At 40.8% G+C, this 13680-nt stretch overlaps 1 protein-coding gene across 9 annotated transcripts in view; it reads left to right on the forward strand.

Moving 5' to 3' along the window:
- FGD4 (FYVE, RhoGEF and PH domain containing 4) overlaps window positions 1-13680 on the forward strand; it is a 116160-nt gene that overhangs the window by 91784 nt on the left and 10696 nt on the right. For all 9 annotated transcript variants that reach the window (XR_014012707.1, XR_014012708.1, XM_081212031.1 and 6 more), the window contains 8 exons: window positions 1035-1093; window positions 2385-2531; window positions 6161-6333; window positions 9235-9265; window positions 9540-9635; window positions 10400-10525; window positions 11883-12023; window positions 13148-13288. Coding sequence is in view for 7 of the 9 variants with exons in the window: in XM_081212031.1 (XP_081068157.1) it covers window positions 1035-1093; window positions 2385-2531; window positions 6161-6333; window positions 9235-9265; window positions 9540-9635; window positions 10400-10525; window positions 11883-12023; window positions 13148-13288 (914 nt within the window). In the remaining 2 variants the exon portion in view is untranslated. The remainder of the gene's footprint in view (window positions 1-1034; window positions 1094-2384; window positions 2532-6160; window positions 6334-9234; window positions 9266-9539; window positions 9636-10399; window positions 10526-11882; window positions 12024-13147; window positions 13289-13680) is intronic.

The raw sequence follows: 13680 nt of genomic DNA on the forward strand, positions 1-13680 counted from the left end.
ATTAGGAAAATTGATGGAGTGCAAATCTCTCGCTGGCTATTGGTCTTCATGGCACCAGGTTCAGAGGCAGCATGCCACTCAATAGCCTTTACTGGGGAATGGCAACAGGAGAGGGTTGGCTTCCCAAAGGAATCTGGTTCTTTGCTGTAGAACAGTGGTGGCCAAACTTGGCCCTCCAGCTGTTTTGGGACTACAGTTCCCATCATCCCTGACCACTGGTCCTGTTAGCTAGGGATGATGGGAGTTGTAGTCCAACAACAGCTGGAGGGCCAAGTTTGGCCATCACTGCTGTAGAAAATAGGATGTTGAAGTAGATCAAGGGTCCCTGATCTGTTTGGGCCTAGGCGCACATTTGGAAATGCAATAAATGCAAAATACACATTTCATAGAAGGAAAGCTAGAGGTGCTCAGGACCCCACCACCACTACGCAAGCAATGGGAGCTGGGGGTGGGGGGGGTGGGAATACATACACCTTAAGCAAAGCCTTTTACTGGGTTCTAGTGATTTCTTTAGTTGTGGGAAGATGAGCAAATATGTCATTCTCATAAGGATTTTGTTTTGAGGTGGCTAGAGGGGCAGATAGCAATTTGAACTGATTGTTAGTTTGTAGTTTCTAGTCCTAAAGCACTGTTCCACCCAGAACTTATTTCATATGCTTCATTCCAACAAAAGATATAATACCAAACCTGTGTCTGTTTTATACCTAGGGACTAAGGCACCTATATTAACTTCACAAAGTCTTTTTTTTTTACTTCTCCAAGTTTTGACTTTATCTACTTTAAGTTCACATAAGTCTAAGGAAACTTATTGGACTGAGGGCACAATCCTATACATGTCTACTCATAAGTAAGTCTCATTGAGTTCTGTGGGACTTGCTCCCAGTAAGTATGTAAAGGGTTACAGCCTGAATCTTGTAGTTCACTATAATTTGTTGGCAATAAAAAAGTGAAACATGCAAGTTAGCATTTGAAGCCACTATTTATGTATCATAGTACTAGTAATTAACTTTTGAGGGGTCATTTTTCTCTTATAGAATCCTTGGAAATAATATCTACGGCAGCAAGTCACTCTAATAGCGCCATCCGAAAAATGGTGAGTGACTTCTGTGAGATTTTTTTCCTTTGCATAATCCACATCAGAAGATAAAGCAGGCAATTTGGCGGGTATCTAAGTATGAAAGATTGCAATTAAGCCTTTTATATTAGCTTTTTCCAAAGTCTCATGCAACCATTTTAAGGTAACTTAAATGGAAAGGTAGGGCTGTCTCATGCTTGGAAAAAACCCTTATTCAATTATATGTATTAGATTCTCATTAAATCTGTATGAATAAATGCAGTTTTGGGGAAAGTACACTCCTCACCTTAAAGCAAGGAATGTGTATGTTTCACAGCAGGTATTATATCATAAGATGTAATTTACATTGGGGGATACTTCTAAGATGACAGTTGTCATATATAGCTTTTAAGGGCTTACCTTAGAATATATTTTAAAGCATTGCCAATTAATTGGAGTCACTGTTTTCGTCATTAGTTTTTAAAAATGCATTGTTCTAATAAATTAGTGGCTAAATGTTGCAGCTCTGTTATCAAACGGTTCAAGTGTTTTACTGGATGAAGCTTGTTACATTTATCTCCCACCTTTCATCCAAGGAGTTCAGAGCAGCATACATGGTCCTCCCCTTCCCATTTTATCCTCACAATATCCCTGTGAGATAAGTTAGACCAGAGTCAGCAAACTTTTTCAGCAGGGGGCCAGTCCACTGCCCCTCAGACCTTGTGAGGAGCAGGACTATATTTTTTTTGGGGGGGGGGATGAACGAATTCCTATGCGCCACAAATTACCAAGAGATGAATTTTAAATAAAAGGACACATTCTACTCATGTAAAAAAACTCTGATTCCCGGACCATCTGCGGGCCGGATTTAGAAGGCGATTGGGCTGGATCCGGCCCCAGGGCCTTAGTTTGCCTTCCCATGAGTTAGACTTAGAAAAAATGATTGAATGAAGGTCACCCATTGAGCTTGTATGGCTGAGTTGGTGAATTTGAACCTAGATTCTGCCCATCTTAGCTTGCTCCCAAGCTCCTTTCTTTTTCACTCATTGAATATAGTATCTTTTGAGGATGTTTATTGATGGGATTTTTCTCTTAGCAAGCATATATGTGCAAATATTTTATTGGGAAAGTCATTTTGTTGCAAGAGATGTTCATAATTGCAAGCCGTTTCCTAATTTTTATTGTAGCAATGCCACCAATCATTTTCATAGAGGACAGTTCTTGCTAAAACAGTTGCATGTTTTTTTTCTTAACGGTTTAACCTTTTTCATTAAATAAATTCACAAGTGGCGTGCACTAACGGTTGTCGCATTTTGTTTTGATGGAAAAGGAAAACTTAAAGAAGTTGTTGGAGGTTTATGAAATGTTAGGAGAAGAAGAAGACATTGTCAATCCTTCAAATGAACTCATAAAAGAAGGACAAATACTTAAACTTGCTGCTCGTAATACATCTGCCCAAGAAAGATACCTTTTCTTAGTGAGTATTTGTTTCTTACACCCCACTTAATTTTAGCCTGTGCATAACATTTCTAAATCTGATCTTTTGGTGGATCTTCTATTTTGTTGGTTTGGTGCAGACATAATACTGGCTCTCTGAAAAAAAAATATGCTTGCAAACTAGCATGCCTTCATCCTGTACAAATTCCCTTCTCTTATCCCTTTATTTGTCTTAACCATTGTTTAGTGTTGCATCTGAATTAATGTTAATGAGGTTCCCTCTTAACCACTTTTAGCAAACTTTGAAACTATGAGTAAGCATAACTGAAGGGAAGTTCTGTCTCTGCACATGACTGTGGCATGATGGGAAGTCCTGCTTCTAAGTTTTTCTCTGGCATTATGGGAAGTCTTGCTTCTAAGCTTTTCTCTGCTTCTGTACATACTGCACAACCCGTTCTAAATACCAATACATTCCCTCATTTCCCTAGGATGTTCAGTTCATCTTAAGTTCATGAAAACATTATACTCTGACTGACCTGTTCTTAATGCATAGTTGACCACATCTATGGAACACGATTATTATATTCTTTCATGTTATGATCAATCATTAGTAATTGTTTTAGTCATGCTGTATCAATCATTAGTTATAATTTAATTAGGAGGTTTCATGCCTGTCTAGTTCTGTGCTCCCTTTCCCAGCCTTTAATCTATTGGTGATTAATGCCTATATGTAACCCTTGCCTTGTACTTGTGTTAACCAATCAGCAACAAGTTGCTTTGTGTTTGTGTTAACCAATCAGCAACAAGTTGCTTTGTGTTTGTATCAACCAATCAGCAACGAGCGCACCTGTGGCAATGTTGTAATATTCAATAAAAGAGTCTTCTCTGGGCTTGTGTTGGTGCAATTGTAGCACTAAACCGTTATTAAGTCAGAAAACACAAGGATTGAATTCTTTTTGGGAAGGGAGCCTCCCAATTTGCAGACTGGATTGATGGGAGTATTCCTGCTGCCTCAGTGAATTTGGCTGAGGAGGCACAATACATCTATTATTTTTTACCTTGCTGGTGAAGCTCAAGCACCTTCTGTTACTGCTAGCAACACATTTCCACCCATTAAATGGGCAGGTTTTTTTTCTTTCCCTTGTAAACGAGGAGATGCATTTTTACATATTTTTTTTCTGGCCCGCCTCCTCCTAATGGGCATATTTATTAATTCCGCTTCAAGCAGGTGTGAAGGATATGCATGTTTAAAGCCTGCATGAGGAAAAAACTTCACTTATACTCCATTTAAGCTTTAGATGACACAGATGTGGATTAAACCATCAAAGTGATCCTGGAGAATCCTTATGTATACTTAATCTGCCCTCAGCCTAATCCATAATGAGTCCTTCCTTGCAAGCCATTTTATGGTATACTCAAGAGATAAAAAGAGAGAGCTTCAAGTCAGTGTAACTGAATCCCAGGCCCCTTACATACACCAACCCACTAAAGTCATTTATCTATGAAATGTCCTTTCAGTGAGCTGCTGGTTTGTTTGATCATTAATAACCGAATATGTTAATAGTTTTAATTCCAGCAAGCAAGCATAATTCTGAGGCCTGTTTTATATGTTAATCCATGCAACATGAAGAAAATCTGAAATGTGAGGAATAGCCCTCTCTTTCCCCCCAGTGTCAATGTAGTTGTCAAAAAGTCATCTGTTTTGGGAAGTAGAAGTCGGCACAGAATATTACCCTCTATTAAAATACATGCCAGCTACTTAATAAACTAGTGCTTGCAACTTGCATTCATTGCAGCATTGGTTTTAAGAAGCATGTAGAACGGTAGGGTACAAATAAACTGGCTTTTCTTTTGAATCCTTGGAAGTAGTTAGATTTCATTACCAGTGGTTTCAACAATACATATGAAGATTGCATTAATAATAATAATAATAATAATAATAATAATTTATTATTTATACCCCGCCCATCTGGCTGAGTTTCTCCAGCCACTCTGGGCAGCTTCCAATTGAGTGTTAAAAACAATACAGCATTAAATATTAAAAACTTCCCTAAAATTTATAACTGTAGATGGGCTTTGTTGTTGTTTAGTCGTTTAGTCGTGTCCGACTCTTCATGACCCCATGGACCAGAGCACGCCAGGCACTCCTGTCTTCCACTGCCTCCCGCAGTTTGGTCAGACTCATGTTTGTAGCTTCGAGAACACTGTCCAACCATCTCGTCCTCTGTCGTCCTCTTCTCCTTGTGCCCTCAATCTTTCCCAACATCAGGGTCTTTTCCAGGGAGTCTTTGCTTCTCATGAGGTGGCCAAAGTATTGGAGCCTCAGCTTCACGATCTGTCCTTCCAGGGAGCCCTCAGGGCTGATTTCCTTAAGAATGGATAGGTTTGATCTTCTTGCAGTCCATGGGACTCTCAAGTGTCTCCTCCAGCACCAGATGGACTAGGCTTCTAAAAAAAACTAAGTTGGTGATTCAATAAGCCTTTTGCGAAGTGCTGCATACAACAATTTAACCCTAGAATGTTTTGCCATCCTGGAAACATATGTTATCATGTTTGCTTTACTTTTTTTTATTGCTACCCAGCTGCTTCCTGCCTTAACTGCTGCTACTACTGTGTTCTCTTGCTCTGGTGGGGCAATTGCTGCCATGTCGTGAAACGTGAATGTGTGCAAATACATTGCTCATAAACACAGCTGACTGGATAAATTGCTGTGCATAGCAGGGAGTTGTGGCATTTTGTAGAACAGAGACAGCAATAATGGCAGCAGCAGCAGCAGCAGCAGCAGCAGCAGCAAACGCCATTTTGCTCTGCCTTTTGCTTTAGGAAGCCACCTACACTTACCCAGCTGTACAATAGCTCTTCCAAACACTTTTGCCCACTGCTGATTGATGTTGAGAGCATAATAACGATTTAAAAATGCAGTCCCAAACAATGAAGATTTCAAATTAATTGATGGAACAGTGATCAGCCAAGTGTGCATTTGGCTGTCCTTAATAGGTCAAAGTTACTGTGTGGCAGGCTTCTTTCTGCAATAAATACACATGGGTACCTCATCTATTTTGCACATTCCTCATGCCTTCCTTCGGGTTTGCCCATCTGTGTGAATGTGTGTTTACCTTCATTCTTGAGTGCTGACTACATGCTTCAAGCAAATCTGTGCCTTAGAGCCTCGGGACATTTCGTCCCACCAGTGAAGCAGCTTTGGGAGGGAGTGACTTGAGAGCAGAGAAGCAGCGCGGGGAGAGCACCACAGTTTCTGAACTCCAGATTAGCTTCCTACCCCCACATCTTTCCTCCCCACATCCCCAATTTTAAATGTAAGCAGCTTTTGAAATGCAAAAGACATGGCAGAAGGCGGCAGCTGTAATATGAGTGTTTGATGTAATTTGTAAAAAGTTCCTCTTATTTAGTAAATTGGAAAATTTAGCATTTCTTTCCGAAAGCATATTGAACGTTGTGCTTACTGTATGGAATAAGGTTGGGTGAACATTGTGAGATGTTTGACGTTATTATTGATAACTTGACCGAACTCCTCTATACCACACTTTTGAACATTCCTTTTTTGTTGTGTTTGCTGTTTAAGCTTCTCTACCTTTTTCAAGCCTTTTTCAAGAGAGGTTTGTCTTTGTGGCAGCTAACATCAGTTGGTGTGGCTTGTGCTTTTTGCAGTTCAACAACAGATTGCTATACTGTGTCCCCAAATTCAGCTTGGTGGGATCTAAGTTCACAGTTCGGACAAGAGTTGGCATTGATGGTATGAAAATCGTGGAAACGCACAATGAAGAATACCCCCACACATTCCAAGTCTCTGGGAAAGAGCGAACTTTGGAATTGCAGGCCAGGTAAAGCAAGATGAAAATTTGAGGTTATTATAGTGGTACTTAATCTTTGGCAATCACTCGTAAGCCGAGTAAGATTGTCTTCCATAAACACGGTTTTAACAATGAGTCTGTAAGTGACTGTGGAGGCCAATTCTGGATCCACACATCCTTCCACAGTGGGGACATTGGTTTCCGGGCGGGAGTTGATCATGGTGTGGATTTGCCAAGTGTGCCTTCCTCTTAGCACGTTTCTCCCTTACATCCTGAGTTCGAGTGTCTTCAAAGCCCATGACACCTTTGGTAAAGGCTGTTCTCCAACTGGAGCGCTCACAGGCCAGTGTTTCCCAGTTGTCAGTGTTTATGCTACATTTTACTTAATAGATACATGTTAAAGTGGTAGGGCCCACATGGAAAGGTATTTACAACTTGGGCTACAATCATTTTGCACCTGGAATGCATGGATTTTCTTCCAACTCCTCGATCAACCATATCCTTAACCTTGGTGAACCACAGGCTGAGAGGAAGATGCAATTTTATTAAGCTGCCTCCAGGGTAGTTCTGATTATGCTTGCATACTAGCTGAAGCACCTAAGGGAAGGCAAAACTGCCCCTCTCAGGTCACTGTCCAATCTATGGGGTGATGATAATCTCTGATGTCTCCAGTGCTGAGAATATCAAAGGGCCTCTAGGATATTCTCACTTTGGGAGATAGAAAAGCAGCTGTGAGAAAATGTTCTCTTGTAGACTGATGGAAATATTGAATCAAGCCATACTCAGAGTAGACCCATTAAGGGTCCATCCCATTGCATATCTCTTCCAGTTTTTAGAGATGCTTGAACGAAAATGTGATATTCTGTTCATCACATTAGCCTAGCTAGCTTTCCCTCCCTCCACATTCAGTATATTAATAAGTGATAATACTAATCTTCCTCATCCCATAAAATGTGCATTAGCTCTGATGCAAAGCTTAGCTTGCCCAGAGGATTTTCTTTACCAGAAAAGCCTGTGTGCATGCTTTCTGATTGCCACTATAATGCACAATTATGTTGGTGGTCAGTAAGGCTCACTTCATTATAGAACGTTGCTTCCTGTTACGCTCATGATGCAGATACTTCCTTTATTGTTCATTTAGTGTTTAGTAAGATCAGCCACATTTTTTCAGGCAGATGTGAGAAGGTGAACAGTAAATCAGTATTGTGGGTCTCAAAAGAAGCAGTAAAAGCTCCACTTAGATTTTCCCAACTTGCTGCATTTTACAAGGCTTAAAACAATATAATACAGTGGTACCTTGAGTTACAAACGCCTCAGGTTACAAACTCCACTAACCTTGGAAGAGTTACCTTGAGCTGAGAACTTTGCTTCAGGATGAGAACGGAAATCGGGTGCCAGTGGCGCAGCAGCAGCAAGAGACCCCGTTAGTGAAAGCACGCCTCTAGTTAAGAACAGTTTCAGGTTAAGAACGGACCTCCGGAATGAATTAAGTTCATAACTAGAGGTACCACTGTACAAGAAGAAAAACTGCAAAGACTGTGTTGCAGCTGTTCATCATAAACAGGTGTTTTGACCTGCTCTGCTATTACCCTATCTATATGAACAGAAAAAGTGGAAGCAGGCTTCACACCTGCCTTTATCCATCTTAAAAGGTCAAGGTACCCCTGCCCGTACGGGCCAGTCGTGACCGACTCTAGGGTTGTGCGCTCATCTCACTTAAGAGGCCGGGAGCCGGCGCTGTCCGGAGACACTTCCAGGTCACGTGGCCAGTGTGACGAAGCTGCACTGGTGAGCCAGCAGTACCTATTTATCTACTTGCACTTAGGGGTGCTTTCGAACTGCTAGGTGGGCAGGAGCTGGGACCAAACGACGGGAGCTCACCCCGCCGCGGGGATTCGAACTGCCGACCTTATGATCAGCAAGTCCTAGGCACTGAGGTTTTACCCACAGCGCCACCCGCGTCCCTTCTTATCCATCTTACTTTGCTTTAATATCAGACAGGAGATACCCATGATTATAAGAGTGCACAATCTGTCCTAATGCTGGAATTTGAAACCACTGGAGCAATAATTTTCAAATTGTGCAAGGGCGCATTAGAATGCCCCAAAAGAACTTCTAGTGCGTCACAAGAGATTTAAGTAAGTAGAAGGAATTGCATGACTCCAGTCTCCCCAAAGATACAGAGGAGTATTTTAACGGCAATTTTAATATGGGGGGAAGACCACCCTCCGTTGCCTGTTAGAACTCTCTATTCCTATACATCTTGTACACCTAGTGTGTACACTTTTGTGTTTAGATGTTATTTTTTTATTAAGTAATTTTATGTAGCTGCCCCGTGACATCAGTTCTTTGGGTGGCTTACAAAACTATTTTTAGATAGACTTCAAATTGGGCAGTAAAATATTTGTGTGGAGTCACAGATATGATTTATTTGAGAGGGTTTGCTATAAAAATGGATGGTTATAGTATTAAATATCTTTACCTTTTGGAGGGTGGAGGGAAGTTATGAAAGATGGGAGAAATCCACCTCTAATTATAATTGAATGATTTGTGAATGTTGGAAAGAGTTTCTGTTTGTGTGTTCTGGATGGAATCATTTGACATTTCCTTACCACTATGTATTGGGGGGTGGGGAGAGAGACAGGAGGCTACTGCTAAGAATGCCATCATGCTTCATAATTAAAATTTCATTTGAAATAATCCTGCACAACTGAAGCGCATCAGCGTTTGAGTACAGGATGCCAAGCTTTTTTTTCTTTTAATGGGGCATTTTCAGTACAGTATTCTCACTTAAGCCTTCTGTGTTCAGATTTACATCGTAGGCAAGTCAAAGTAATAGGTGCCTTGAATAAACAGAAATTGATTTGACTCTAGCTAATGAATGTTTCCTGAACTTGCTTTTAACTGTTATGTCCCAACTGTTTCCTGTAGTTCTGAACAAGATAAAGAAGAATGGATAAAGGTAAATGTGATTTTTAAAAAACCTATGCCACAATAAGTTTGCTAGTTGTTAGAAAGGATTTTGTATTTGCTGCAACAACCTAAGACTGCTGCTGCTTTGGAATCTGCCTTATTTCTGTGCTTCCTTTAATCTAAAACTTTCAATGCTTATTCCTTTTTAAAATTAACGAATATGCTAGCTGTAAATCAAGCGTGCTGTGTGACCTCCTTTGTTTTGTCATTAAATTGGTTAGATTTGAAGTTTTAGTAGTTCTGACCCATGCTATTCATTCCAGGCTCTCCAGAATACTATAGATGCTTTTCAGCAAAGGAATGAAACATTCAGAACTGCTATTGCAAAAGAATATGAGGACATACCTATTGAAGTTTCTGTAAGTGGGCACCCATAACGTTTTGATAGGGTATGTCTGAAGCTGCTGATGTGAAAATTGTACCTGAAAATGCTGGGAATGGCTTTTGAAAGTGAGGCCTCATACTTAGCCTTGTCCCAGTTAGGTTTCCACTTTGAGGCCTGCGTACACGCTGTACCTTTAAAGCACATTCAAAGCAACTTTCTTTCCCACAAAGAATTCTGGACATTGTAGTTTGTCCCTTACAGAGGTACAGTTTCCAACAACCCTTAACAAACTGCAGTGCCCAGAATTGTTTGAGTGTAAAAATGTGCTTCAAATACACTATAAACACATCATATGTATCCAGCCTTGGTTTCTTAGTATTAATTCACAAAACACATTTGCATCCATATGAGCATGTCCTTTACCCTTGTTAGATGCTCATGTGAGAATATGGTTTATTACTGCTGTTGTTGCTGCTGCTGCTTACCATAGTTTATTGTGCTATCAAGATGTACGGTGCTCTGTTTTATGCAGAAGATGCTGCTTTTCACTTATATGACAAATCACCAAAGTTATTTGCATATATAATGTAACATAGTATAATCAATAAAATGCATTTATGAAAACCAGATCAAAGAGCAGAAAAAATACAGTGTCAATACTTTATGGAGTACAGAAAACGAGAAACATGTATATTCCCAAACTGCTTGTGTTGTGCTGCTACTTTCCCACTGAAATAAAGTGATTTGTTTTCTTCGCTGCTGCGAATGACTTCATAATTTCTGCACACCTCCCTTCAGACTGCTGAGCTTGGGAAGAGAGCACCAAGATGGATTCGGGACAATGAAGTGACCATGTGCATGAAATGCAAGGAATCCTTCAATGCGCTGACGAGGAGGAGGCATCATTGCCGAGCATGTGGGCATGTAAGCACAAAGCCATGTCTACTAGTTGGTTAACAGATGCTGGATCAGCCCAAAACCTGCTCAGATCCGCCATCTGCTGGTGGCTTCTAAATGCTGCTTTGTTGCCGTTGAGCGAGCCATTGAGCAGTGGTCAAAATGTGGGCGGCGGCTTCACTGTATGAGCCAAACTGATTCCCTTTGCGGACAGCTCAGGAAATTTCCCATTAAATTGTTCTTTCAGCAGTTGGTGATTTTTAAGTCTTTTCCTGCCTCGATGATGATGCAGCTAAGATGAAGACAGTTTTTGCTTTGTTTTTATTCTCTAAGCTGTCACTAATATCTGATTTTTCAACTGATAATCTAATTCAACTAACCTGATTTTTCAACTGATAATCTAATTCAACTAACCTGATTTTTCAACTGATAATCTAATTCAACTAACCTAGTTCAACTAAGTCAACTAACCTTCAATTTGAAGCTTTGTCAGGGTGACTAGGGTTCCATTACTAGTTGAGAGAATTTTATTTCCTTTGAGCTATATCCACGAAGTCGTCCCATTTGTGCAAGGGCTTCTACTTGTTCCGTGGAACTGCTCCTTGCTCCCTCAGTTTGTTATGGGTTTTGCCTCAATCCTATGGAGGAGGTTTGGTGGTGGGGCATTGGGGGAGGAGAGCTAATTGAAGTTTTGTTGCTCAAGCAGAAGCCCTTGTGTCAATGGGATGTCTGTAGTGGATACAACCCGGCTTGGCCACACTTCCGCTCGTCCTGTGCCTAGGAAGCTCGGGTCTGTGTGGTTTCCTATTTGCCCCTGTTTTCTGTTTAGCGCTGAATCAGAGCAGACGTCAATCTACAGTAAACCTGATGGATGTTTGCTCCGATTCAGCAGTAAATATCAGATTTCCCTGGGGGAAAGTGGCGGGACAAGCAGAAGTCTGAATGAGCCCTTAGCTAGGTTGGGTCATTTGGGCCAGCCACCATCTCTTGGCCTCACCTACTTCATAGGGTTCTTGTGAGGATGAAATGGGAGAGGGGAACCATGTATTCCTTAGAAGGAAAAGGTGGTATATAAATGCAACAAAAAAATAAAAAATAAAATGAGAATCTCAGGTTTAATTCTATTGGGGAAGAAGAGGGAATCACAAAAGCATTGTAATCTCACAACCTAAGCCTGAATTAATTGTTTGTGGGTCTTGGATTGCATTGATTTGGGTGGCAGAGCTAATTCAGGGAGGTTTCTTCCTTGGAACAAGTATGGATGACTTTCATTTTTGGAACTGTCAGGAGGCACGTGTTTGGCAAAATCTCACCATATAGAATGAATGGGGAAGAGGGAAAATAATATTCCAGAATAATTCATTCCCCTCTTCCTCTTCTTAAGGTGGTTTGCTGGAAATGTTCTGATTACAAAGCTCATCTTGAGTATGATGGTGGTAAGCTGAACAAGGTTTGTAAGGACTGCTACCACATTATAACAGGATGCACAGATAGCGAAGAAAAGAAGAAGAAAGGAATTTTGGAGGTATGACATTTAAAGAGTTATTTATTTGTGTTGTGTGTAATATGCTCTTTGGCTTACCTTTCAGTGGAAGATGATGCATTTTTCTTGGATGGTTTGCATGGTACTAAGATACAGAGCTTTTGGATTGGACCTGAGACTAGGATTCATATCCTGTGTTTGTTTAGATACAGATAAAAGCCATCGTTTCACAGAACGGCCACCTTGATGTGGCTGCTTAGAGCTGCATCAGGATGGCAACTGCTGTGTGTGGCAAGCCATTCATGGAAAAAAAGACCAAGTCACATGCTTTTGCCTCTGTCATGTAGTGGATCTCTTTGCTTCTGCAAAGCCTTTTATGTCAATAGTTTATGGCAGCATCTGGAAAACTGTGTGGATCAGCCACCAAGCAAGTTTTGTGTCTGTCTATCTGTCTCTCACTATATGTATACCCATACATACATTTTAAAAATAGCCTGCATATGGAGACCATTTTGACTTAGGTGGATGGATTTGGCTCAAGTCATGATCCTTTGACCACACTTCCGGCCCCCCTTTTGAATATGACACATTTTATAGGGTTGCTGGATTCTTACAGACATTTACAGCTGGTGAAGTTTGGGCAGAGGGAGAAGAGAGAAGCGTGTCTGTACTCGAGTGAGATTTGCAGAGAGTGGGGGGCTATTGACTAAAAACCAACCAAGGTTGGCAGATGATCTTGAGACTTCTGTTTCAGCAGAAGCTTCCATTACTATTCTTTTCCCCCATTCAACTGTTCTTTAAACTCACCATTTTGTCCTTTATGAGGCACCCAGCGTCAGAATAGCTAGTTCCCATCTTTATCAGGAACTTATAGAAACATAACAGCACTCCATTCTCTCAGCATCAGTTCTGTGTCCTAACACTTCCTTGCTTCCATGCCATGTTATTTTTTCAAAGACCAAAATAGTGAATTCAGTGTCAGGGATTGAGATTTATCTTGTCTGGTTCCTTCTAATATTTGACTCAACTGACATTTGCTGTACTTTAACTCTCAGCAAATGGATAACATCTTATGTTCTAACTATAATAATCTGAGGAACTGTGCTATAGCTAGACTAAACTATTGGAATTCTCTGAAATAAAATATTTCTCTTCCACCCTTACAGATTGAATCAGCAGAAGTATCCGGGAACAGTGTGATATGTAGTTTTCTCCAATACTTGGAAAAATCTAAGACTTGGCAGAAGGCTTGGTGTGTGATTCCTAAGCAGGAAGCCCTTGTATTATATATGTACGGTGCTCCACAGGTACGTAGGGAGAATGTGTTGGACAAAAAAATCCTCTGATAGGGTGCATGAAAAGTGGGGTACAACTGTTCCCAGTAACAGCTTTGCAATTATCGACTGTGCACTCTGTCCCACTTCCTCTGATTTTTTTAATCTGTTCCCTTCAGCAGACAAACAAGGTGTTTTTCACAGAAATAAATTGTTGCGGAGACCATGGCATCATTCTGCTTCCCCAGTGCTCATCATGTGAATAATTGTGGGGTGGAGGGGTAGGTAATAAGAGGATAAGAAGGCACATCGTAGGATTAGGATTTCTCCACTTCTGGACTTTCTCCTGCAGGTGCATATGCCATCTCCATATTTCTATCTTGCTAAAGACCACCACAATAGAGCTTTTCCTTTCCTCCCAACAC

Source organism: Podarcis bocagei, assembly GCF_964188305.1.
Source record: "Podarcis bocagei genome assembly, chromosome: 10".
In the NCBI taxonomy this organism is placed as follows: Eukaryota; Metazoa; Chordata; class Lepidosauria; order Squamata; family Lacertidae; genus Podarcis; species Podarcis bocagei.